Source organism: Gadus macrocephalus, chromosome 6 (assembly GCF_031168955.1).
Source record: "Gadus macrocephalus chromosome 6, ASM3116895v1".
NCBI lineage: Eukaryota > Metazoa > Chordata > Actinopteri > Gadiformes > Gadidae > Gadus > Gadus macrocephalus.
In genome coordinates, this window is record NC_082387.1 from 18,606,133 (window position 1) to 18,632,370 (window position 26,238).

The 26,238-nt window shown below is 44.9% G+C and overlaps 1 protein-coding gene across 5 annotated transcripts; it reads right to left on the reverse strand.

The window, feature by feature from the left end:
- trim36 (tripartite motif containing 36) lies at window positions 1-25,952 on the reverse strand. 5 transcript variants are annotated; one of them, XM_060054683.1, is made up of 14 exons: window positions 25,587-25,952; window positions 23,088-23,322; window positions 20,291-20,320; window positions 17,152-17,501; window positions 16,194-16,340; window positions 14,613-14,708; window positions 13,615-13,752; window positions 13,142-13,257; window positions 11,245-11,366; window positions 6,890-7,007; window positions 6,519-6,730; window positions 4,010-4,193; window positions 3,478-3,591; window positions 1-2,169 (listed from the first exon to the last, which is right to left on the reverse strand). In XM_060054683.1, exons 1-14 carry the CDS (start codon window positions 25,647-25,649, stop codon window positions 1,800-1,802), a joined length of 2,295 nt encoding a protein of 764 aa, XP_059910666.1. In that variant the 5' UTR covers window positions 25,650-25,952; the 3' UTR covers window positions 1-1,799. The 5 variants fall into 5 exon arrangements, with proteins under 5 accessions (XP_059910666.1, XP_059910664.1, XP_059910665.1 ...); XM_060054681.1 differs by having other exon boundaries at window positions 20,255-20,320; XM_060054682.1 differs by lacking the exon at window positions 25,587-25,952 and adding an exon at window positions 24,159-24,530 and having other exon boundaries at window positions 20,255-20,320.
- Window positions 25,953-26,238: the final 286 nt, after the last annotated feature.

The following is a 26,238-nucleotide window of genomic DNA, read 5'->3' on the forward strand; positions in this document are numbered from 1 at the left end:
GCAGTTAGAATATAACATTTACTTGGATACACAATTCTTTCACCAAATGTATATTGTTAAATAGGTTGAACAAACATGAAAATAAAAAAAATGGACACTTTGAATATGTACTTTTATTTGACTCAAGTTATTGTCTAATATACACACATATACCAAAGTTAAAATAGTAATTAAAAAAGCCTAAGGTACAGTTCATTCAACGCAAGAAAAAAGGACAGACTGCTACCAAAGCTGCAACAAAAAAGTTCAGAGAGGAAAGGTAGTGTAGTAAAGGTTTTCCAGGGCTTTAGGAGGTAGGTAGCAACAGAGACCGGCAAGGGCCAATAAACCTGAGAAAACACGCAGTTAGTACCTTATACCTCCAGACATAACAAACTAAAACAAACACATGAGTTAACATTTACCCAATCACAAAGATTGAGGGGATTAACCTCAAGAGCTCTTCTAGACTTAAACACTGGTGGATCTCACCAAAACCAATCAACCACTTACATGTTTGTCTCGGCTAGGTAGGCTCGATACACCACTAAACCACTGAGACGCCATGTGTTCACGTCTCACAAGAAGCAACCACAAGGGTATCAGGACTTCTGTGGTAGCACTTGTTTTGTAAAAAAATAAATAAAAATTAAACTGTAAACTAATTCTGTGGCTAGCCATGCCACAGAAATGTGTGTTCTGCATAAGTGAGCTGTGATGTTCTCTTTTCACCTCTGCAGGGCCAATTAACTTGCTGCTACAAACGTGGGAACACGAGTTCTACAGTGTTCAAGGTGCCCCGGGTGTAGTTTCTGGATGTTGGAACAGAACAGCTTTAGTAGCAGAGTGCAAACTGTGAAATGTTGTGAACAACTGAACATTAATGTCAGCATGAAATGATATTGGTGACTTTGTGAGACAAGTTGAGACAGTACTGCTGAGAGATCTGTTAATGTGAGACGGTGATGCAATCATTGTGCCTACAACACACAGTAAAGACGCAACCAGGCGGTGATACAAACGGGTCGATAGCAATTCCAACATGTGCAAGAAAGTATGTGCAAAATTCAGCTGAAGATATTTGTGAACAGATGAATCAAGGCTGGCTAACCCTAACCATGTACAAAAAGTGAAAGAAATCATTGTCTAAAAAGAAAAACATTTTAGTGCTGAAATTGTGCATGAAATCACACTTTTTGCCCTCAGTATTTTCTATAGTTTTGTGCATTAACGTACCACAAATAAATATGCCCATTGGAGCCAAACGAATTACCTATTTTCTAAAGAAGGCACCAAGATGCTAGCTTCAAAGTTTCCCCAAGATTACACCCACCCACACACACACCCACAAACCCCCCCCCACACACACACACAAACGACCACACACTTGATCCCAATGAATATTCAAATATTCATCCATGACTGTACCAAAATAAAATAAAAATAGAAATAAAATAATTTAAATCAATTAAAACCATTAGCGAACAGTACTACGACAGGGCAAATTGAGAAGCCCTATTATGAAACAATGAACAAGTATACAATAGAGGTTGATTACAGCCGGGTGGAGTTACAGTTGATTAAGATAAGTTAAGCGACTTTGGTGTGCATCGGTAGCAGAAGCCCAGACCTAGGGTTATACATGCACTCTGTCGCCGAGTACCCCCCCTCACACACAGGACAATCACCCGCCTCTCAACTGCGGACTCCTCTCCTGGAGAAGCACAGTTCCAATTCCAGTCCAAGAGTCTCCCCTCGCCCCCCCGAGAAAGACCCGACCCTAAACCAGCCAGGTTTCTTACATCCCCCTCGTTCCCCCACTAGAAGGTGAGTCTCTTTGCCGTGATGAAGTCCTCAAGGTGGACCCTCCCTCCGCCCATGAGGCCGAAGGCAGGGTACATGGTCCCGGAGCACTCCACCTGCCTCTCGTAAAGGCACCTCATGGTGTCGGCGTCGTAGAAGTACACGCGGCCCGCGTCGTAGTCCAGGCACACGCCCACGCGCTGCGGCATGGGCAGCACGCGCTCGCTGGCCGCCGTGGAGACCAGCGCGGAGGAGGAGGAGACGGAGGAAGCTGAGGCCTTGGGGATGAAGAGCTTGCCCATGCCCAGTGTGAGGAGGGTGAAGGGCTGGGAGAGCTCGTAGCACGCGTCCTCGCTGCCACTGTCGTGGCCGCTGTCCTGGTCGTACCTAAAAGGCACACGTTTTTCTTAGGTTAAAGGTTAAGTAAAGCATCGGACAATTTGGTCGTGTACATTGTCATTTTCTTTTTTTTGGAGGAACCAAGTCAAAAACTAGGACTCTCAGCAGGAAACCGTTGGATTACCTACTCCGGGCAGGAAATTAGTCCTTAGCCCAAGTGAAGGAGTTCAAGTACCTCGGGGTCTTGTTCGCGAGTGAGGGTACGATGGAGCGTGAGCTTGGCCGGAGAATCGGAGCAACAGGGGCGGTATTGCTTTCACTATACTGCACCTTTGTGACGAAAAGAGAGGTGATCCGCAAGGCAAAGCTCTCGATTTACCTGTCGATCTTTGTTCCCTACGCTCACCTATGGTCAGGACAGGAGTGATGGGTGATGACCGAAAGGACGAGATCGCGGCGACAAGCAGCTGAGTTGGGTTTTCTCAGGAGGGTGGCTGGCGTCAAGCCTTAGGGATAGGGTGAGAAGCTCCGCCATCCGTGAGGAACTCGGATTAGAGCCGCTGCTCTTCTGCTTAGAAGGGAGTCAGTTGAGGTGGTTCATCTGGTAAGGATGCCCACTGGGCGCCTCCCTAGGGAGGTGCTCCAGGCACGACCAGTGGGGAGGAGACCTCGGGGAAGACCCAGGACTAGGTGGAGAGATTATATCTGGCCTGGGAACGCCTCGGGATCCCCCTGTCAGAGCTGGTCAATGTGGCCCAGGAAAGGGAAGACTGGGGCCCCCTGCTTGAGCTGTTGCGACCCGAACCCGGATAAGCGGTTTGACGATGATGAGGATCATTTCTGAATTCGAAAGAAACCTTTTTGAGCCTTTAAAAACACTCTGTTTGCAATTTTGTCCTCTTTCTGCAGTACGTTATGAACTTGCATGTTCCCGAGTACGCCCGTCGTCTCAAAGGTTTATTCTGATACCGTTGTGTTGCTTTAAACCATGTGTGTCAACAGCATGAGCCATTAGTAGGGGAAATACGTTTCCCTTCCAGTGTCTACACGGCTTGATGTTGTGAGGAGGGCTTTGTGCGCGGTTAAGCCGTTTACAGGGTTATACCGGGCCTCTTACATCACAGGATTAGGCGCGAGTCACCCAGACTTGTCCCTCAAGCAATTTTTGTTTGGGCGTGTGCATGCGGGTGTTTGTGTGATTGTGTGCGTGTGTGCGGAGGTGTGGCTGTATGTTTTGTTCTCAGTGGCGTTGGAATTTTGCAAGAATGTCATGTTCGTCAAAGGTTTGACACACATTTCATTTGGGAATCATTAATACAGCATACATTTCTCTTCACACATTTGATGGTTGCGTACCTAGGGCTGCTGGTGTCCCTGGGGTTGTGGAACCACTCGAGCAGCTTGGTGTCCGAGGCCACGCCCACTTTGACCATGTAGGAGTGCGCCTCCACCCGGAATGCCCAGAAGTGACTGCGAAGCAGAGGAGCACCTCTTCAGCAAAACCATCACAGCGAACACCTCGACCCTCAGGAGAAATCACCACCAATGAAATCCTCAACGTTTTTAGAAACTCCATTAGAAGGGACAAGGAAGAGGCTCTGTGAGAAATTAAGACACCGTATAGGAATGCTGAAATTTATATTAAAATAAAATAAAAAAGCTAATAGTCAAAAGCAAATCGTAATCCTTAATAAATCATTGAACAGATGGGATTAGCTCAAGGGATGTATCTCAACAGCCCTGAAGGGATCGGGGCTGTGTCAATGCCTAACTAGGATTGAACTGTAACACTCAGCAACAGTCCAATGTCCGCATTCAGTCTCCAGTCGACTTCAAGGGGCAAAAGCCAAGAGTGTCTTCCCCAACCTCGTGGGGCCAGTCCCCTTACCGTCCTTGGGTGATTCCCATGTCCCCTATGATGTAATCCAGGCCAATGTAGCTGCCAGTCTGCACGCGCTCCGAGGCGAGCAGGAAGGCCATGCCCGCCTGGCTCTCCACGCTGTCGCGCCGCTTGCTCAGCACCAGCCGCTCCGCGCTGAAGCCACACTTGTCGTTGAAGAGGAACCCGAACGCTGCGGAGACAGACGCAGTCGGTTAAAAACACCCAATTACACGGTTAAGGACATGCAAGGATATCTGTCCCAATACTGCTTCCACGCAAGAACACTGATATCCCCAAAAAACTGATGACATGGATTGCCTGTTTGTGTAAAATATTAATCTTCCCTTTTACCTAGCTGCCCTGTTGCATTTAATCTTTTTTTTTTATAATAAATTAATATATAACACTGAATAAATATTTTTTTACTTAACATGGTAGGTTTCACAGGCTGACACAAGAGGGCGCTGCAACACAAGACCCTCGTCTGTGGGAGGATCAGATGGCTGTGGCATGTAGGCCTACCTCAGGCAATGCAAAAATCCATGACCTCACTGCTTACTCTTACTCACCATCTCTCGCGTGCATGAGGCATTTATAGACCTCATCTGTGTGGAATCAAACATGCTCTTTAAATAGCTTCTAGGCCATAGGCCGTCATTAGCATAACATAGAAACATGTAGGCCAACAGAGGCTAACACCTGCTCACTGGACCGTCGCATGCAGTCTGAACAGATCACATGGGGGATGGGGGTGATAAAGAGAGAGGAAGACCCAGTTTACTTCCATATGACGGGGGAAGTTGTTAGAAAGAGAAACTACACGTTCCAACTCTGGGCCTGGATTATCACGAGTTACGAGAACTAGACTTGCTCATGGGGCTTTGGGGAATGGGGAAGTAGCACAAGAATATAAAATAAGGCTTTCAGCAACTATTTCCATACTCTTAATAAATGAGAATATAGAGGTTTATTTTACAAGTGTAATAAGTAATGGCTAAAACATGAATATAGCCCCCCACACACACACACACACACACACACACACACACACACACACACACACACACACACACACACACACACACACACACACACACACACACACACACACACACACACACACACACACACACACACACACACACACACACACACACACACACGCTGGCCAATCAAGACGACATCCGATTCCCGGAATGTAACGTTCGTAGAGAACCACACCACCTTTGTTTTTTCATCATGTTGGAGAAGCAGCCCTCCTACATGTTGGCGTTTTATTGTATTTCCTGGTTTCTCTCCATGCTCCCCTTCCCGCCGTTGTCCCAGCAGTGCAAAACATTCCACCCCATTATTGCAGCTCAGTGAGTCCCTCCTGTCCCCCTTACAAGAGTCACCGAGCGGAGGAATGTGGCAGTGAGCTGTGAACGCTACACCAGAGACACACTGTGATAATGTGCAAAGTAAGCGTGGCCATAATCACAGAAGGGGCTACGACTATGAGCGGGTATCAGGATCCCCTTTGGGTCAGGTTTCCCCACCAGGAAATGTTGAATGCGGATTTCTCTAAATATATGCTGCATTCTGGGAAGAGCTTCGAAATCCAATTTGAGTGTCAGCCGTTTTAAAGCTAATTAAATTCCTGCATCAGACCTAGATTTAACTGGCCATTCTGAGTGCATCGGCGATCAAACGTGCACAAAAGAGCAAGTCGAGCGCACATAAACAAGTGCTATTCATTTTTTGCCAGTAGGGTTTTCATATTGAGACTGGAGCGTGGTGTAAAAAACCAAAAGAAGCACCAGAGATGGACGGTCACGATAACAGTTCATTAATAGAGAATTTAAAAAGAGGTTTATGTTTTGTTTTTTTAAATGGGTCTATGCCAATGGGAGGCACCCTAGCGAGCTTTAAATGTAACGGACAGATGCAGACCGAACTGAGGCTCAACGGTTCCTGCTCAAAGCAGAGAGGAACAAAGGGAGGGAGGGGGGGAGAAAACAAAATAAACTATTCCAAAATACAACCAACTTTGGTGGCCTCAGCTGTCTGAAATCCAAAAGGTTGTCGTCATGGTGATTTGCTGGAGAATAGAATGCACACTGGGAAAGCCCAAAAAAAAGCTAATAAAAGTAAATTAAGACAGTCTTGCTAGGCTGTTGTCCTGAAATTTGGCACCCATGATAACTCAGACATGCCCAGAGAACTAAAGTGGATATTGGGGCTCAGACTCAACCTTGGTCCAATGAGGCCCAGTAAAGGGGACCGATCCTACAGTACAAAACAAACGGGGCCCCTCCGGAGCAGAGGGGACCTTCTGGGGAGTACCAACTAGCTGTATGGATTTTAAAAGATCCATTCCGCTCATCGATGGCTTGGTAAACTAGGTGAAAGAGGAGCACACGCAGTTACCCAACGACAAGGGGACCACACGACTGCATTCCTGTAGAACTGGTAAAACCCTGTCTGCCAAGCATAGTTATCTGGTCCTTCAAAACAAAACCCATCCCATCGTCACCTGGGGCGGGGGGGGTGTGGAAGGTGACCTCCGGGCTGTAGGGGCTGTACATGGAGCTACGGCAGCTCCGGACCCTGAAGGCGTACAGGCTGTCGGGCTCCAGGTCACAGACTACGGTGCTGGCGCCGTAGACCCGCTCGGTGGTCCTCCAGGACCCCGAGTCCACTCCGTCCTCCTGAGGCGGGGCTGGGGACTGGCCCGGGCCCCCAAGCCTGGATGGAGGATAGGGAGGACACGTCAGCAAAGGTCATTACAGATGGAAATACATTGCAAATATAACCGACACAACTTACTAGGCTCTGAATTGTGGTTACGCAATTGCCCTATAGACTCTTAAAATGATGGCCGCCCTACACACACAGATTGCTAACCTGCGGTATTCCAGGAGCTGGTGGTCCGTAGCTATGTGGTCATCAGAAAGCCTCCAGCAGATTGTGGCTTCATTGTAAACTCTGCTACGTGATAGGTCAATCAAAGGAGGGTCAGGGACTGTGATTGAAAAAAAAAGAAAAAGGAGAAGAGAGTAAACATTTAAGAAAAACAACCTTCCATTCAAAGAAAATGTGTAGATTTCTACTAGTGCATTTACATGCTTAGCCCCCGCAAAGCTGTCCTCTACTTATATGAAACAAAAGCCAAGAATCATTCATTTTTTTCCAATTCAAAGGGATCTAATCTCAGATAACCTCTATAAACACATCACATGATTAAGGACGCATTTTGCAGTGATCAAAAACTACTCAAAACATCTGCAGAGATGCAAAAGAGAAAGTCAATGAGAAAATGGCAGAAAATAAAAATCAATTCAGTGCCTACAACCCTTGGCAACAGCCATGGAACTAAAGGAGGATGTATTGAGATGATCTGGACAGGATTGAGCTGCTTAATGGTGTTTGCTAAGAGGTTCCCGAACAGACGGATATACAGACGATGCACTTTGTACAAAGAAGAAGCCCTCATTCATTTCAGCTCCACTATCTATCCTTTTCCAGTCATCTCTGTTCACTTTCCAACCCCAAGACTGAACCCAATCACCGTTCACTCCCCATTTCCTGTACATTATTCTCATATCCACACAAAAACTTAAAGGATTTCCATCAGGGAGCTAGTGTGTTGGTTCTCTGGGTTCGACAATCTTCTTTCCACGGCAATCTTTGTCCTCCTCCAAGGCTCGTCTGAAAGAACCTCAGCCAGTCGCGCCCCCCCCACACAGATTAACTCCCCCCAGTAGGAATATCTCCTCTTATAGTACATTGCAGTCACTTTTACACACACACACACACACACACACACACACACACACACACACACACACACACACACACACACACACACACACACACACACACACACACACACACACACACACACACACACACACACACACACACACACACACACACACACACACCTCCCCACCAGTCTACTCCTAAATTAAAATCCCCCTTTGTTTCGTTCAAAACGGATCTCCTTCCCATCTCCAGTTAAATCCCAGTTTTCATCACAAGCTGCCTTCGCCTTACTGGAAGACGACTACAATCCAATTTGACAAAGTGAAGTCGGTTTACATTAACTGACATCACCTATTCGGCCATAAAGAGAGGATTTGAGTGTGGTGATACACATTTCATGATTAGTTTCCTTTCCAAAGGGCCGGTGCGCCCAGACATGCCAGTACTGATGTTAACCAGCCTACAGTCGAGCCTTAATGTAAAAACTCTCTGAATACACTCAAACACGGCACTGCGTTTCCATGGCGGTTGCACAGCTTGGAGAATTACTCAAAGAAACTTAATAATGGCTTTTTATAATTACTTTCCTCTGTCAAAATCTGCAATTTCCTTACACCCATTTAATTAGTGAGGGCAAACAATTAAAAACAAAATATAAATATGCCAAATCTATTTGTACCACGACTGACTATAAGGATGAGTTGGCTTGCAGTCCTCTCTACGTTTCCTTTTTAATATTTGTAACTACGAGGCTCCACCTCCAAATTATTTAAAGAGGGAAGGGAAAACATAACGGCTCATCAGCCAAGTACCCCTTGAGCAGTATTGGTATAGAATGGATAATGGTTCCGGTCTGACCCGAGATCCCACCAAGGCTCGTTTAAAAGCCACAGGGAGACGCTTTCTTCCTTTTTCTAGGTGCTTGATGGCTTTCCTGACAGCCAGTGCGGCTGGTTTTCGGTTGCCTTTTACCAACATCGTCATGTCCTTCCTACCACAATTTCCAATAAACAACAGCAAGGCCAACATGGAAAAGTTCGGGAACCACATGAAATGCCATTGAAAACAGTTTGCCCATTTATAACATTTTGAAATGTACCAGGGTTGGAATGAGGGAGTCATAGTGTCTGCAACATGACATTGTGACCCTGCCCTTTCTTCAGAACCCTTCCTAGAAGTTAAGAATTTGACACGGCATTTACCATAGGAAAAACATCTTACAAAGGCTCTACGCCAAAAGCCTTTGGTAAGGATGATGCCAAGGTTGTGTATACTGGTGAACAAACAGATCCTTATGCGTAGTATGGGAGAAAACATGGATCAAACACATTGGAGGCCATTTTTTTTTTTAGAACATAATAAAAAAACATTCCATTTTAGAAACTATTTTTTCTATTTATTCCATCGTATTTCCAGTCACCATTCCGACACGCAACTGATAATTGATGAGCAGCAAATGTGTAAAGACACCTTGCATAGAAGCTTATGCAGTCAGTTCATTGACTAGAATGTAATCTAGTTCTAGTTCTAGTTGTTCAAATAAGTGTCTTTGTAACAAACAAAAATAATTTCCATGGACTACCTCCTAGCTGCACTCTGCATAATGAACAATTACGTCATAATTATAAATAACTTAAATTATGAAGTTAAATGATCCCCGAGACTCCGGGGTTAAAGCACATCCATCAGCTCCCCTGCAGGCCGGCTGTGGCGGGCTCCACTTTCCATTAAGTACTTGCTGACCATTAGGTAAAAGCGCATTACTCCTTGCCAAGGAAGCATTTTGCATACAAAACCATTGACCAAGTCAAATCCATCATCAATCCCTCTTTCTCTCCTCCTCATGCATGGTCATCACGGAAACGTAACCCCTTTTTGAGGAGAATAGCCATACTACATTACGATTGTAAGATAAGGTTGGATTCTAAATGGGGAAACAGGAGGAGATTCAAGCGGTGGATATGGCAAAACTATTTTCCAAAAGTGCATGACTTGAGTTTGCACAAACGATTCATGTAATTTGTTAATGGGCTTCCTTTAAAAGTCAGTTTCCAATCTATACACGAGTTTAGGGACAAAAGGTATATACACACATGAAATATCAGCAACTCCAATGACTCAACAGCCTGCCAGTCATTCTTCAACAACAAGTTGAGCAGACATGCTAGCCGCTGTTAAAAGTACAGCTTTTATTGTTATAACTTTAATTCAAAAATAATTCATTCAAAGCGAATATATTGGACCGACTACTTCTTCTTACTTGTATCATCTGACTGTTTAGTTACAATGACTAAGTGCCGTTTCTGACGGTGTCAAGATTAACTTTTGTAAATCAGTAATATATTTGAACTTTGCACTATATAAATTTGATCTGGTACGGGTTTGAATCAGTTTCAAAACAACTCTTTGTACTTAATAGTTAGAAACAAAGGCAAATCAAACGATAGATAATATATAAAATTTTGTTGTCAGCATCAATGGTGTTCTTATGGTTAAGGAAAACTTTAGTTTCCCCCGAGAGCAGTGAGAGATGCACAGTGATGTGCATGTCGTCAAAGGGTCACCATGGTAGAAAAAGTCAGAGAACACAGTGTGTCTTCATCTTCAGAAAAACAAAGCTTCCCTTTTTCATTCTTCCTTCCATTCTCTCATGAGCAGGCCATTGACAGTACATCACATTTTCCTCTCAACCCCAGAACGCTAGTGAACTCCACAGTACATGACCACACCACAAAAACATGTGCCGTGACCCTTCCTGTCAGGGAACCATGTAAACACATATCTCCATGGCGCTGAATGCAGTTTTCTTGAGTGAACTGAAGGTCCATGGTTTGTGTTCCCATTTAAAATCAACCCAGGAGGGCCAGCCATCCAGGCCGCATGGCTTAGCTACCCATGTTCCAGGCCAAGTCATAAAAAAAAAAAAAGGGAAAAAAATCTAAAATATCTTGAAATTAGATTAAAAAAAAAAGTAGCACTCGTTAGGGCCATTGTGATTAATTCCTATTAATCATCTGTGCTTTTTTTCCTATTCTTTGTTTTGTCTAGCCGCCCTACCTGTTCCTAGGGTTACCTAACGTTAACCTTTGTGCCTGGGGTATACCGGTCACAAGGGAGCAGGGATCCCCCTATGCATTCTTCTGCTTGATGAGAACAAATGGTTGGTAAACATTATTTGATTTGGTCATTGACAATTGCACTGTGGGGAGGGAATGAAACTGTTTAAATTGCTCTGAACCAGTATTCTGGGCTCCTTCTGCTGGAGAGGAGATTAGTGTATGCATGCATTTAAATAGGTTAATTGTCTACACCTATTGTGCTTTTTTGCATTTAGAAGCCTGATTGTATGATCTCTCCTAGACGCAATATCTCTTAAAGAAATGCCACGACAATATGCTTATGAAAAAGGGATCCTTCTAGTTATTAAGAATCCAAGTCCAATTTAGATGACACACACACACACACACACACACACACACACACACACTACCAACCTCCGCCGAAGCACATCTCCTTCAGCAGCATCTCCTCTTTGGACGTGTCCAGCACAAACTCATCGAAGCAGGGGTTGGACGCAGGGTGGAAGGTCCTAAGAGACTCTGTGGCCCTCTGGATTCTGAACACGCACAGGAAGTTGATTTAATAATAAACAGAAACGTGAGGAAAGATAGCTTGAAAGGCAGAGACATTTGATCCGTCTGTGTACAGTATAGGATAGTAATACTGAAACAAACCGGGAAGGAGCAATATGTTTGTGCTGTGTCATATTATAACATGCACAGGAAGTGATGTCAATAATGTGGGGACCCTAGCTCTGCGAGTTGACCATAGATTACATACATTGTATAACAGTTACACAGCACAGTAGTCCAGGTTAAATCACATAATATGATCAACATCTAATGGAATTTTTGAAAGAACAAGAACTGTAATAAACTGAATGAGTATGAAAGCTTGTGTCTTTGAAAACGAAAGCCCTCCAAATAGTCAAAGCTGCTAATGGAGGATCAATTAGCCGGATTAGCGAGCGCTACATTCCTGCACATGCATTGGTTAAACTCTATTTACGGTCCATGGCTTTCCTTTAGACCCTCTGTTAATGCCACTAGCATGGCGGGTCTGCCCGTTTAACCGACAAGAGCGGGTTTTCTGGCAACCGGGCGGATTACTGGTTAGATCCCAGCAACTTTTAACCAAGTGTCAGTGTGTCCCTGAGCAGGACAGACCACCCTAACTTCCCCTGAGGAGCTGACTGTCCCCTTGGATGTTAGACACTGTGGTCAGTTTATGAATGTGTGAATGAATGGGTGAATGTGATACACTACCAATTGCAAAGAGCTTAGAGTGGCCAATGGTTATCAAAAAGCTTGCTATAATCACAGTCCGTTTAAAACATACATCAACACTGGCCAGTCATGCAAAATACATAATCAGATCTCCCCGCGCTAAAATAACCAACTGACCAAATCCTAATTAAAAATTCCAAAGGGTCCTAGAAAAGGGCAATGCCAGATTAGGCAGTAAACCCAAAATTCATGACTAAACTCAGTGAGGTTGAATGCATTAAATTAGGTGTTAAACAACACATTTTAAGCTGTTAAATAAATACATATAATTAAAGTGTTTTTTACAAGAAGACCGTTCTTGGTAACTTAAGTTTCAGGCTACTGAAGCGGCTTTTGAAAGAAATGTTCTAATGGATAAAAAGAAAATGCCTTTTCATTGAAATACACCAGTAGGTCCCAGTCAGCCCTAAACCACAATCTGCCTCGGTGGGAATTTAGAACTACACACAGAATTATTATACTATCTTTAATTTATAAAACACAGTAATCAAATGTTGACACATGTATCCACTTCACACTAGTCACACTACTAATGTCTATAATGGGTTTTAAACATTCTGGAAATCTACAAACATACTCCTCACAAAGAAACAAGTGTAACGTTCTCTGCAATAACTTAAACTGAAAATTAATATTTCGATGTCCTCTCAATTCAGCATGCAACCAGCAAATCTGTCAGGCTAAAGCCTCACAACAATGAAAGGTATTTTTATGCATCCGTTTTATTTTTATTTTTTGCCAGTTAAAATGTTTCTTACTATTCTATCGGGGATGACCCAGAGTCTCTTTGCGCATGTTTGCCAGTGTTTGTGTGAGAATGTATGTATGTATGCGCGTTTAGCTCTTCTGGTTTAACAAAAGTTTTGTATCTTTTAATTGTGATGGCTTGAAATGCTTAGACACTTCCATGATTTCATATCTGTTGCCTGCCTCTATGTTCTGGTTTTGGCAAAGAGAAGGATTCTCGGTTTGCAGCATATGTAGTGTTGTTCTGTCATTCTTTTGCCCGGCTGTTCAAGTCATTCTCCTCCGTGTGTCACTTTACCTCACGTGCAGCTGCTTGGCCGTCTGTACAAAGCACGACTGGTCCGTCTCTTTCAGAACCTCTTGAGCGTAGCCTACCAGGCCACTGTTCTCCAGCATTCCCTGGTACTCCTCCACCTTGGAAACCAACAAACACTTTTTTCCCCAACGCCGCATACACCAATTTTAACTACAAGAATGTTAATTCCATTTCCTTTCATTAATTTATATTATTATTATTTTAAACTTAAACTAAATTATTTATCATTTACTTCATGCCTGCCCATGCAGCACCAATTGTACTCAAATCCATTCCAAGAAGGAGAGATACTTCCCTCTTCCTTCTCTAAGATTCCTCTATTGCCAGAGTTTTCCTTGCTCTTACAGGGCAGGTTATAAAGGTTATGAAGTCTGTCACTGTGATACACACACGCGCCCTCCATGGAATAGAGGGATGCACTCCATCTCAACCCGTCACCCAGTTTGAGACCATACCTGGCCCTTTAGCTGGTCTAAGCGTCGGTTGCGTGACTGATCGATGGACCGCAACATCTCCGTCTTCCTCTCCTGCAGGGTTTCGAACAGCCGGTCGAAGTGCGCGATGGCCTCCCGCTCGGAGAGTTGCCCATTGTCCTGAGAGAGCGGGCGACATACAACAATACATTTTTTTTTTGCTTTTGGAGCTCTTTGAATCATAAAATCGTTTTCAAAAGAATCATTGGAGTTTGAAGAAGTCAATCATTGAAAGGCCCAAGTTGGTTAGGCCAATGAAGTATTGTAACAGACTGCCATCTGTACGGCTGGACAATACCGACCGTCAGGGATAAACACCAGAACAATGTCCCGTTATATAACCTAAACAAGGGGTGGCTGCATGCAAGTTAGTATTCCTTGTTCTAGTAGATACTTTGTTCATAGTTGGGTTAAAATTAATCTTCCTGGTAGATACGTTAATCACATTGCGGGACAAAAGCACATTAGTACAGAAGCACTGTAAATATCGAAAATAAGAAAAACATTAGGAACCGTTTCAGGAATAACAATACCATCAATAAGCCTCCGTTACCACTGACACTATGGACTACCATTTGTCTTTGAGCAGAGGATTTATTTCTAAAAACATGTGTAATGAGCTGATTCTTATATTTACAAAAACATGTGTAATGAGCATGTAAGCACCTGCAGCAGGATACATTTATGCTGCAATACGCATTTAAATGTACTTCCTTTACCTCGTGGGACACTTCGACGCCCTCATCGTGTAACGTTTCAGTGTCATCTCATGTGAATAACACGCCACGCATTCAAGACTGCAAACAGTCATACTTGTTTTGACATGTTTGCATAGAACATGTTTAACACAAAACAAATGGCCTTAAACAGAAAATGTTTAAAATGCAACACATGTTTCAGGCAATGGGTAGAGCTCACTCCCAGGGGCTGGGATGACATGCTATTAAATCCTGTGCCGCGGTGAGTCAGCGGTCTCTTACCTCAGTCTGCTTGATCAGTACATCCAGATCCGAAATCTGAGTCCTGACCTGGTCCTCTTTACTGATGAGGTAATGGATACTCTTGGCCAGTTTCTCCTGCAGCAGGAAAACATCAGGAGAGATGGAGTGAGCCAACCGTAACGTAATCAATGCACTGGTGTAGTGAAGAGCATACGATAAACAACACGATGTCAAAAGAAAACTGCAACAAAGAATCGATATTTGCTACTGCAGCAGATAATATAAATCAATGGAATCTTACGGGGAAAGTGATTGCAAAAGGAAAGATATTTCCTTCGCAAGAACTCGCACTCAAGAGATTTGACTTTGGACCAGACATCCGATACCAGTCTTGAAACAATCAGGATACAACACACCAGCACAAATTAAAGCGTACAAACAATCTTATTAAATATGTAGTACTTAGGGCCCTGGGTCTATGTGGAGGATCTGATTTCAGGCACAAACAGCCAAGCGTCATCCAGCTGGATCAGGTGATTAAGGGGCACCAGATTGAAAGGGGCTGCCCAGCTCTAACATACTCAAAACATTTACTTCAGTGTTAATTGATCCTCCCTAGAAAAAGACCCATCCCCTACACTGCCCTCAACCTAGAACCTCCCCCATCACAAGGCCTTCAAAAAAAAAAAAAAGATTGAAATGGATTCACTCCGTCGACGGCCAAAATCTGGGTGCCACTGACCAGCGTCTGACGGCTTGGCTGGCGAGTACGGTTTTCAGTTTCCAAACAAATAGAATCTGATCGGCAAGAGCTGGGCACCGGTCGGCCATTAATATTACAGCAGGAGGGGACGCAACCCAGCCCCACCATGGCCACACTAGTCCGTGGCCAGGAAAGCAGAACCAGTGTAACAGGATGTGGCTCCAGGTAGGTGGCTTTTGTCCCAAACGGGGGGGTTGAATAGAACAGGGACACGCCTGTTACATTATCCATGGATCACATCGAGGGTGTGAGTTCCGGATTGATCAACTCTCCTGAACCATTGCAGGCATAATCGGCCGTAGAGTCCCCCTTCTTATGGGTGTGTGGTGTGCAGAGGGGCGTATTGGGGCTGGGTTGCATCCCCCGCCTAAATGCACAGCAACACTGACATACATTGGAATGCCCTTCTATCCAGCCGTGATGGGATTCCCCCAGCAAGCAGAAGTGTCAATGTCCAGTTGTCTTTTTCCGCCCAATCCTAGTTGTTTTCCTTCAGACAAATCCATAGCCTGGGTGAGAACACTCCTGTTGGCTGAGAGAACATGGACAGTTCTGGGGGAGTGGGGGGGGGGATCCGATCAGAGCAGGATCGGTTTTCAAAAAGGTTGAGGCTCAGCTGTACAACGTTTGACTCGTACACCCTGGTCTCATTTCGCACAATGAATCAAATCGTGTGACGGGCATCAACCTTTGTGTCAAAAACATCACGTACATTCTAGACATCTGTTCCTTCTAGAGGAGCTTCCGATAAGCCACACCCATATGTCATACCCTCTGACACTGCATCTCTCCCCCTCCCCCCCACCCCCCTCAGCTGTTCAGACAACAGGCGGTGGGGGAAATCAGCCAACCAGTACCTTGAGGATCTTGTAGGCACTGCTCATGGAGGTGACTTTGTGGTTGGCGTGGGAACCGCCCAGCTTGCAGAGGTGACAGACGGGCCGTCTGCAAACCTCACAGTACATGTTCACCTTCTCCATCTCGTGCTCCGGACACATGAGTACCTGGGGGTCACCGGGGGGACATTAGACCAATCACGCCAGACGCATGACAAAGAACAGATGGATTCTAGACGACGCAATTATCTGTCCCAGTAAAGTATGAAGGGTTGGGACTTTGGGGGAATAGGCAAGTCTAATGGTGTACACTATGCCTGTTTAATTGGGTCCTTAAAATGTAGAAATAAACCCTGACTTGGACTTATCTATCCATTTTTTTTTATGTGTCAAAAGGGGATTTTGGAGCCTCCATGGAAGGAAACCTGATTGGATTAGCGAACAGCAGCAAAAGGCTTACAATGGGTTAAGAGTATCAATATGAAAGTACAGTTAAAATGTTTAGAATAATTTGCACAGGGCCATTTTTAAGACCAAGACACTTATATAATTGGTTGTTTTAAAATGATTAATAAAAAAACATTGTTTAAACATTATTTCAAAAGGTTTATGCATAATAGTGAGTCTGAATCATTCCAAGTCCAGCAAGGCAATTGCATGGCTATATCAGCAACCTTTAAATTAAAAATTCATCTTTTATAGGCGGACTGGATTAGTTGACCAAGTCTCGTGAGAGGATCATGATAGTCATCAGCTCAAGCACGGAATTAGTCACCAGTAAATCACCCAGATATTTCAAAAGGTGATGCATGCAACAGACTGAAGGGTGAGAAGGTAATTAGTTTACCCGCATTATACAAAAAAAAGGGTTAAGGTGCGAAGACATAAAACTCCAAGTGAACCGTTGACATAATTCAAGAGTAACAAAAAAAAATAACTTGGCGGCTTGAAACCCTGGAGGGGGATGAGGGGGTCCTACCTTGGGCCTGAAGTTGGTGGTGGGCCCCACGTACTCGTGCTGGGCCTTGGGGGTTCCCCAGGGGTGGTTCAGCTTGAAGCACTCGTTGCAGTAGCTGGCCTTGCAGTCCATGCAGCTCTTGGTGGCCTCCTGCGGCGCCAGCGGCGGCTTGCACACGTTGCACATGATGGCCACGGCGGCGCGGGCCGCCTGCCGGTAGCGCTCCACGATGTTCTCCAGCGTGAAGTTGCGGAACAGCATGCTGATGCCGCGCTCGCCGAGCTCGATGTCGTGCTGGCAGCCCGGGCACGGGATGGCCGTGACCCGGGGGGTCACCGAGTTCCTCCGCCAGCCGGGGGACGACATGGAACCTGGGACGGAGACGGAGGGGGGGGGGGGGGGGGGGGGGGGGGGGGCGGTGAGCAGGCGTGAGGCGAGGAGACGACGAGAGACTGGTCCCCATCTAAACAGTCTTGGCTTCGCTGATTTGAAATCTTTAGGAAGCTTCAGATCTAAAGAATCATTTGACTTTTGCAGAGCCTTATCGTAGGTGGAGGGGCCACAATCGTGGAAATTCACCGCGAAAATGGCTTCCATTGAACCAATGTTTTGAGGGTCCAAGATTGCTTTTGGGGGGGCAATAGTCACCAGCATGAAGGTGGTGTGTGGGCGGGGCACACAACGTGTAAATGGGGTCTGTTCTCGTCGCCTCCAACCCACACCCTTTCCCAGCTGTAAAGGACACAAGGGTGTGAGTGTTCAGCCCAGCCCTGAGGTCCCAACAGCGGTCAGAGAGGAGACGCACGGTTTCACAACACCAGGGAAAAGTAGGGCGGGAGCCAAGGGTGGATGAACATAGTCAATCAATCAAGGGAAAAAAACGCCAATGGAAACCAAGAGCACTCAAAAAGGATTAAAAACAGGGGGAGATAAAAAAAAAAAGTATTGAGTGTGTTAATGCCGAACTGGACAGAGGCATTTGCATTCTCCCCAGACTCAAATAAATGTCTGCAAGAATGACGATGACTGATCAAGAATAACAATGTAGCATGACGAATTGATACGATGATAAATCGACATCAAAGAATAATCAATATTGGAATCATGTGTCCAGTTCAATGCAGCAAGACTCATTTAAATAACAGACCAAGAGATCTCTTAAAGCCGAATTGCTTTTAATAGCATTATACATACACACTTGGCAACTACACTGGGCTCGTCTCTAAGGTGGGGGCATAGTAACAAGGTTCAGCAACCGTGGATACACAAGGGAATATATCGCACAAAGAAGCAATAAGGAAGTTCACGCACACACACAGCACATCAACACAAACAGCAAACTGAAAGTCATGAAACAGCAAGCCAAAAAGACAAGCCATTCGGGACAAATAAATGTTTCAAATACTTCAGGTCTAGAGAGGAAATGCATAGGTTGGATTTTTGTATGAAATTGATAAGCATTCCATACACAGCGTTCCACTATTAGAGGAAATATTTGAACACATTTCCAAAACAAAGGCTGAGGTACAACTAAGGAAGGGCATTTACAAAACAGAGCAAGCAAAGCAAAACATCCAACATGTTTTGAGTTTAATGTGTGTGTATTGCAACACCATTTGGATATAACCCCTTTTAGGCTGATATGTGGACCGAGTTGTGAAAATGCAAGAGACCTGATGATAATTATGCAAATCATACAATCCACACACGCACACATAAGCGCAAATTAATGTGCCGGTATGCGTGTTTGCATGCTATACTCGGACTTGGCTTTCAAGTTAGGGCTGGTCAGCACAAAAAAATAATAGATCTATGGCTAACGCACAAGTCTGTGCTAGTGCGCGTGTGTGCTCACGTGTGCATGTGTGTGCGTCTGCAGCTCTGCGGATGGGAGGGGTGGTGGGGGGGAGCCAAGGGCGAAAACTGACTAGTCATTACGGAACCGGTACATTCTGGCTGGGCCCCGACAGCACAAAAAAAAAAAGGGGCGTTGGCACCGAGCTCCTTCACTACATCATCGGGAGGAAAGTCTCTCCATACCTATTGCTACAAAAAGGACACGAGGCTACCCGACAAAACAGCCCGTCTTAAATCTGAGAACAATTCTGGTACAGAGCGTTCGAAACAAGTCACGGGTAATTTCACCTATAATATTTGACCGTCTGATCAAAGCACAGTGGAGGGAGGAGGATAGGGACACCTCTCCTTTAATCATGCAGTAAACGCATCAGGGAGAACGCTGTATCAACAGGGACCATGACCGCCCTAATCTTTAAACAAAGGCGCCGGTTGCTTTGTTTGGTGTGCCTCGTTTCCGAGGAGTTCTGTGAGACCCCATGATTAGTGGGCTTGTGTCGTCTGTCAAATCCAGCTTTTGTGTGTGCACGCGTGTGCCAAGCCTAATCATTTTTTGTTTTTTTAAAGCAACAAGTGGTGAATAAACGGCGCTTATACCCTGAAGGGACACATTAGTTACAAGAGGAGAAGCTATGAGAAATGTCTAAAACAAGCCCAAACAGTTGCGGTATTTCTCTTACGTGCTGGTTAGCATAGACTCTCTGCAAATTCATTTTAGGCTCCGCAGCACAGGGACACGCACACACCCACCTCTATTTTTCTCTCTTATCCTATCCGTCTTCTAGACTAAATACATAGTTCTCCATTTTTGCTCAATTTCCCTGTTTCCTTCTGCCCCGAGTCATCCCCAGACTTTCCCCTCACAACATTTCATCCAGTAGCAAAGCACAAATCCCAAAGGGCTGCAAATCGATAGTGGAAAGCAAATCTCTCCCAGTCAGTAGAGGGTACCTCTACTGCAATTCATGCTAGCAGTGAGGCTACCATGACTTGCCTTGAAATAACCATCAAGTCATAGTTTAATTTGAATATGAGGGTATAAAAGGGAATGTTCAGCTAACTAATTGAATGAATAAGGGAAGATAAGTTGCATAAATAGGTGTGGAAACATATGTTTTAAGCAAGATGCGTTCATGAGTGGAAGAAACTAAAGTTAGCTTTATAAGCAGTTAGGCGTAGAAGAAGCACACTGGGCTCACAGGAAGGGGAGGTCGGGGGGGGGGGGGGGGGGGGGGGGGGAAGACTGGACTAGAAGGACTGTACTCACTACTTAAGCTACCCACAACATGGTGCCCTCGTCTACCTCGATGCCCAAACGACCTTCTCGCTGCGGCTGGAAGCAACGGCAGAAAGGTGAGGTGAGCACAACACAAAGAAACAAACATGGCAATGTTGAATGGCAAGACTCAAAACACATCTCCGTCAAAACAGTGATGGACATAAAAAGCCTTGGAGTTGATGCTGCAAAATAAAGAATAAGTGAGAAAATCATCCGACGTTTAAAACACAAAAGATGTTATACAGTTAGGCACAGAATGGATGCTAAAAAATTAACATTTTAAGATGTATTATGGGATGAGGAGATGAAAGCTGTCTCATGAACCTTGCATTCAAGATATCAATTCCCAACAAAGGACCATAAAAACGAATCGCATTAAAGAAAAATCTGTCCTGTTCAATATAGGAAACCATGTTTGCTTTGCAATCAAAGTTTTGCTGAACACAGCTACGCTTGTTTGGAACCAATTGAAAGCTAAAAATAACACCACATCAAGGGAATTTGTAGGAAATTTCCTCAAATGTTTACAATGAACGCTTACAGTCAGTCATTCTCATCTCAATTGCACACGTCAAGAATCAGCTGCCAAACTAATACACAATTTGGAAATATTCAAAATTGTGAGGGCAAGCACAGCCAAACAGATGCGTCTGCTTTGTTTAGACCCCAGTCACATAAAACCCCTCACGAGGAGAAACTCAACTCCGCCGATGCGACAGTCAGCGCCGCCCTCGGTCCCAGCCTGGCCCTGCGGGGACTCCTCGCAGGATCATGCTCACCAGTGGTCTGGTAAATATAGCCAGCTGGCTATTCTTTCTCCTCGTCCAGCTAATCCTTCGTTGGTTCGTCCTTGCAATCAGGTTGCGTCACCATGACGACCAAGGATCTGATCTCCCCACCAATAGGGCGTGACCTTCTGGCGTTAAAACGTGGACCATGTACAACAGGCAGCCGGTGGGATGTAATGTGCTCAAGTTCTCTCAAGGTTTTGAAAATAACATTAACTCGGCATGCTTGATAATCTGGTGAACATGTACATGGAGTTCAGTGGTAAGCCTGTTCTGCATAGTCCCAGCCGCAGACCATGTGGACGAACCAACGCTCGGTTAGCTTAGCCAGAGGTAAACAAGCTTGTGTTGGAACTGTAGATGAATTTGGCATTTTAGTCAAAGGTCTGTCTGGTACTGATCCTCTATGGCTACTTCAACCCAAATGTAGCACTTGACATTTTGCCCTTGTAAATAGACTCGATTCGGCCTATGATGAATTGACTCATTCATGACTGAGGGAGCTAAAATAAGATCTATATGGTCTGCTTCCCAACAGATGAAAGCTTTTTGGAAACGTTTTCCATTAAATCTCGATTTTGCCCTCAGTCCATCATCATTTCAACCTTCAAAAAGAAATTGTGATACCCAACGTGATCCATAAGAAAGTATTACAGACGGTATAGACAAATCAAGTCCAAACTGTGCATCATTGTGGCTGTGACCAGGCGACAGGACAGAGGTACAATTAAAGGGCAAGTTCATGGAAATGGCGAGTGTCCCAGAGCTCTTGGGGAAGCAGAAAGCAAGCCTTGTCCCACGACTCCAACCGGCTTAGACGTTGACCTGCTCAAGCACAGTCCCAGCAATGCCATGCAGGGGGAAATTAAAAGCATATTGTATCACTCACTCTCACACACACACACACCTTTAGACTGAGCCGAGTCGTTTCTAATGAGTAGAAATACCTCACTGGAGCTGAGAGGGGTGCTTTGTTCCACCCCCCCTCCACACACACACTTGGGTCGTGTAAAAATGACAGCAGCTTTCTCTTTCAATGTAAAAGCAATATGAATGAAAGAAGAAATTAATAGGAGCTAGCATGATTTCAGGGGACCTGCTATGGAAACTGGATGCCCGGGGGCCAGTGGAAGGTAGACAGCCAATTCATTCAGGGCTTAATGGGGGATTGTTGATTCTTGGTCATTAAAACCAATCTGAGCTGGCAAGTTGCTTGCGTTCCATACAATACAGCTTCGGGTGGTCTGTGGTTGTTCTGGGAAGAAGCCAGGTCTGGATTTGGGAGCAGTGATGACAGATCATGTCAAGTCAACAGATGTAGAAACTATTATCTTCATTGTCGGTTCCATTTATACTGGAAAGGAGCTACATATTAAAAACAATCAACGATACTACTCATATCTAATCTTTCCTTTTGGTAAAAATTGTGCCCCGTGGGCATATTTCCCCATTACTCCCTTTGGGGAATAATTAGTACACTTCCCCATCCAAAAAATAAAGGGTTAAAGTAGATTAAAGACCAGATTTATTCTGGGTTTTCTTGAAAATCTTGTTTTATCGACTTTGCACAGAGCCTTTGTAAGATAGAGGAGTCCAAGCAGGTTTGAAACGTCTCCTCAAAACTGAATCAAATGGCAGTATAAAGATAATTGCATGAAGAATACCCAGCACTCAGGAAAAAGCAGAGTCATGCTCCACTATGGCCAGGACGCTCAGCGGTAGACGGTGTGTTAATTTCCTGAAATAGGAACAGAGCTCCAACCAGAACACGGTTCCAAACACAATGCTAGGGTGGGACTGGCTGAGACAGAAACCCCCCGGTCCAGACTGTTACTGCCATTACAGATACGGCGCATCACCCTTAAGTGAAGACCATTTCAGCATGGTCAACGTTTAGTCATGTCCAAGACCAACTTTCCTTCGAGGGAGGGGGGAGTTAAATAAAATGAACTCCTCAATCAAGAACTTAACCAAAAAAATATATAGACACGACCCCCAATATAAATCCTTGGTTTCCTTACCCCGGGACCCACCTGATCGGACTAGCCGGTCCAGTCTCTCCATGGAGGGGGAGGGCACCCTGGACCGCGGGCTGCCGGGCATGGAGCACTCCGAGCCGGCGTCGAACGAGTCGTCGTGGCTGAGCATCAGCAGCTCGCGGACGCATTTGTGGCAGACGCTGTGCTGGCAGGGCAGGATCAGCGGGTGGGTGAAGAGCTCCTTGCAGATGGGGCAGATGAGCTCCCTCTCAATGTTCTTGATGGGGACCTGGGGAAGGAGAACCCGCAACAAAGGTGTCAGTTGTCCTGCTATTTCAGCGTAGAGTATAAGGTCGATGGACCTTTTATGTTCTTCAGAGGTCTCAGAATAAAAGATATAGCAGCTAATTACTTTTAAGAGCACCATGAATTGACTTAGATGGAAAGTTACACAAGGGTTTTGATTAACAAAATACTAGGGCCACAGGTCTGTATAATATTTGACAAAGTTGGGGGACTGCTGGTTCTCTCCATAGTTTACCATGATCAAAAAGTGCATTAAGACAACACCTCAAGTGTAACGACAGTGTCCAATACATAACAGCAGAAGATTACAAGTATATGAACGAACAGCTGCTTTAGTTTAACCGCTTATGGTGAGATGCGGAGGAATACTAAAAAGGTTGTTAGGCAATAGAATCCATTCATAAAGTAGCCAATCATAAGAGCGTCGTATGGCGCCACCTGCAATTGATCAATATGGTAAATAAGTAGATCGAAGTAGGCCTATACTGATATAGGCCTACTCGTACGAGTCACCACCAAGTATAATAGCCTACATTTCGGAACTAGTTGAGGAATTTAAGGAAGTTTAAAATAAGCCTGCCAGCACGTCTGGAGTGACACTCGTGTGTGTGTGTGTGTGTGTGTGTGTGTGTGTGTGTGTGTTCTCTTAACGAAACAACCACCAACAACGAGAATATACCACTTAAAAGACCACATAATAATATTCCTATGTTTATAGTTAATGCCAAAGTTAGACCGATTGTTAGAGCGCTCGGACTAAAATAGCGAATGAATCACTCATCTCCCCCCAAATTAACGGATGTTTGGTCCACCACTTACCGCGATGGAGTTACGCCGCACTTCTGCAGCCATGGTGGACGTTTAAAATGCCCTTCAGAGCCCAAATCTCAACTTCTCCAAAGCGGACTGGAGATGCCAGACACCACAATCGCTCAATATGCGCTGAGGCGACTGAGAATCAAGGAGAGTGACGCTGCAGAGAACCAGGACGCGCTAGTGAATCAGCACTCGTTTCTGAGTTACAGTTTGGACACAAGCAGATTGAACACACTGGGCTCGGTGGCCAAGTGGGGCGGGTAGAAGACTCGGCGTGGGGTGGAAATCTGCATAGGAACAATGCTGGAGCCCGGTGGTATTCTAAAGAAGGGGAGGAACTTCGACTGGAGGGATATCAAGTTTCAATGCAGTCATGGGGAGTTTTGGGCGAAGCTTATACCTATCCGCAGCCGCCGATCCCCCAGCCTGGACCTCAATTAATTCATTATTGTGTAAATGAGCTACTAAGAGCACTAGGGGAAGGTCGATTAGGATTTAAAATCTCTTTCAGGCACATTCTCCCCTCTTTCTTTAGAGAGGCGTAAACTGATCTTATTGTTAGTTTTTGTTTATATAGCCTACTGGTTGATTATACATGCATGAGAAATTAACTAATAGGCTACCTATGGAAAATATGTCTTAATTGTATTTATTTAGAAAGCTTTCGCATAATTCAAGTATTCTGATCAGTGTCAATGTCCCTGTGAGGAAATATTTCACAATAGAATGGCCAATTTTGATATTGTCTTTAAATTTGATTGGATGAGTAACAGCTCTATAGTAGGTACAGTAGTACAAAGGCATTCAACGTAATAACATTTTTGGTTAACCATGGCTAAAAGGCATGAACTCTCTCACCTTAATTCTTACACACACACACACACACGCACACGCACGCACACACACACACACACACACACACACACACACACACACACACACACACACACACACACACACACAGTTGTGTTTATTGCAATGGATTCTTAATCAAATTCAACGAATGCGCTTGATTTATATCTTATTACAAAAACAATCAATCACTTGTGGCCATAATAGATCTGGCCCGTGTACGCATGTCATGTATCTCCTTCTAGGAGCCGGTGCATGGGTACCCTTTATCATAGCCGATTGCCAGGAGAATTGCTATAAATAGGAACATTCGCCATATTTATTTTGTAAATAGGCCAGAACAAACGATATGGTTTGCAATAACCTACTAATGCTTAGAATGTCAGACGCAGATCTAATATTGGGAATTACTATGATTGAATATAATAACAGATATAATATAATAACAGAATAAGCGTAAACCGCTGTTTCCAAACCTCGATGAAAGCGACAGCTCGTCAGCGGGGCCTCTAGGGCATTGAAACCAACATACCTAATGTGTCATGCTCATAAATCACCAGCACGTCAAACTAAGCTTACCTCTCCTCTCTCTATCCTCTCCACGATACTGGCAAACTCCGTCATATCCTCGGAATCCGACATGGCTGCAGATTATTTCAGTGCAATAGAGATAACAGGTTATTTAAATGTAAAACAGCAAACAAATGGGAAAGCCCTTTAACACCTGAATAACAAGTCTATAGCGGTTTTGTATCGCACTAAAGACGATGACATTCAATCTAGTCGTTGATCCACATCCTATTTTCCGCGTGTTCCGTGTATGCCTGCTGTCTTTGCCCGTTTCTCTACAAAGGCTGCACTATATGGCCAAGCTGAAAGAAGGCAATTAGATTTTGGTTGGCATCATCTTGGAGTGCAAACCCCGCCCTCGTCCCCGTGTACTACTGTACATCTGTCAGAATAGACCCCAGGGTCCGAACGTACAGTGGGCGGTAACCTCTCTCCCCTACCAACCAGTCTCTGATCCGAATTTACGGTGGGCGGTGCCTATTTCCACTGCTAAACAATCAGTGATTGGTTGGTGACCAACCTGTACGCTTGGAACGTGGACAGAGCCACTACCAGCTGTCAGAATCGCGTGTACGCTCCCGCGTCTCTTATTGTCGCCTCCACCAGTGGGTGGCACGCCAGTCAGCTCATCCCTGGGCAGCGCCGTCTCGTCATATAGAGC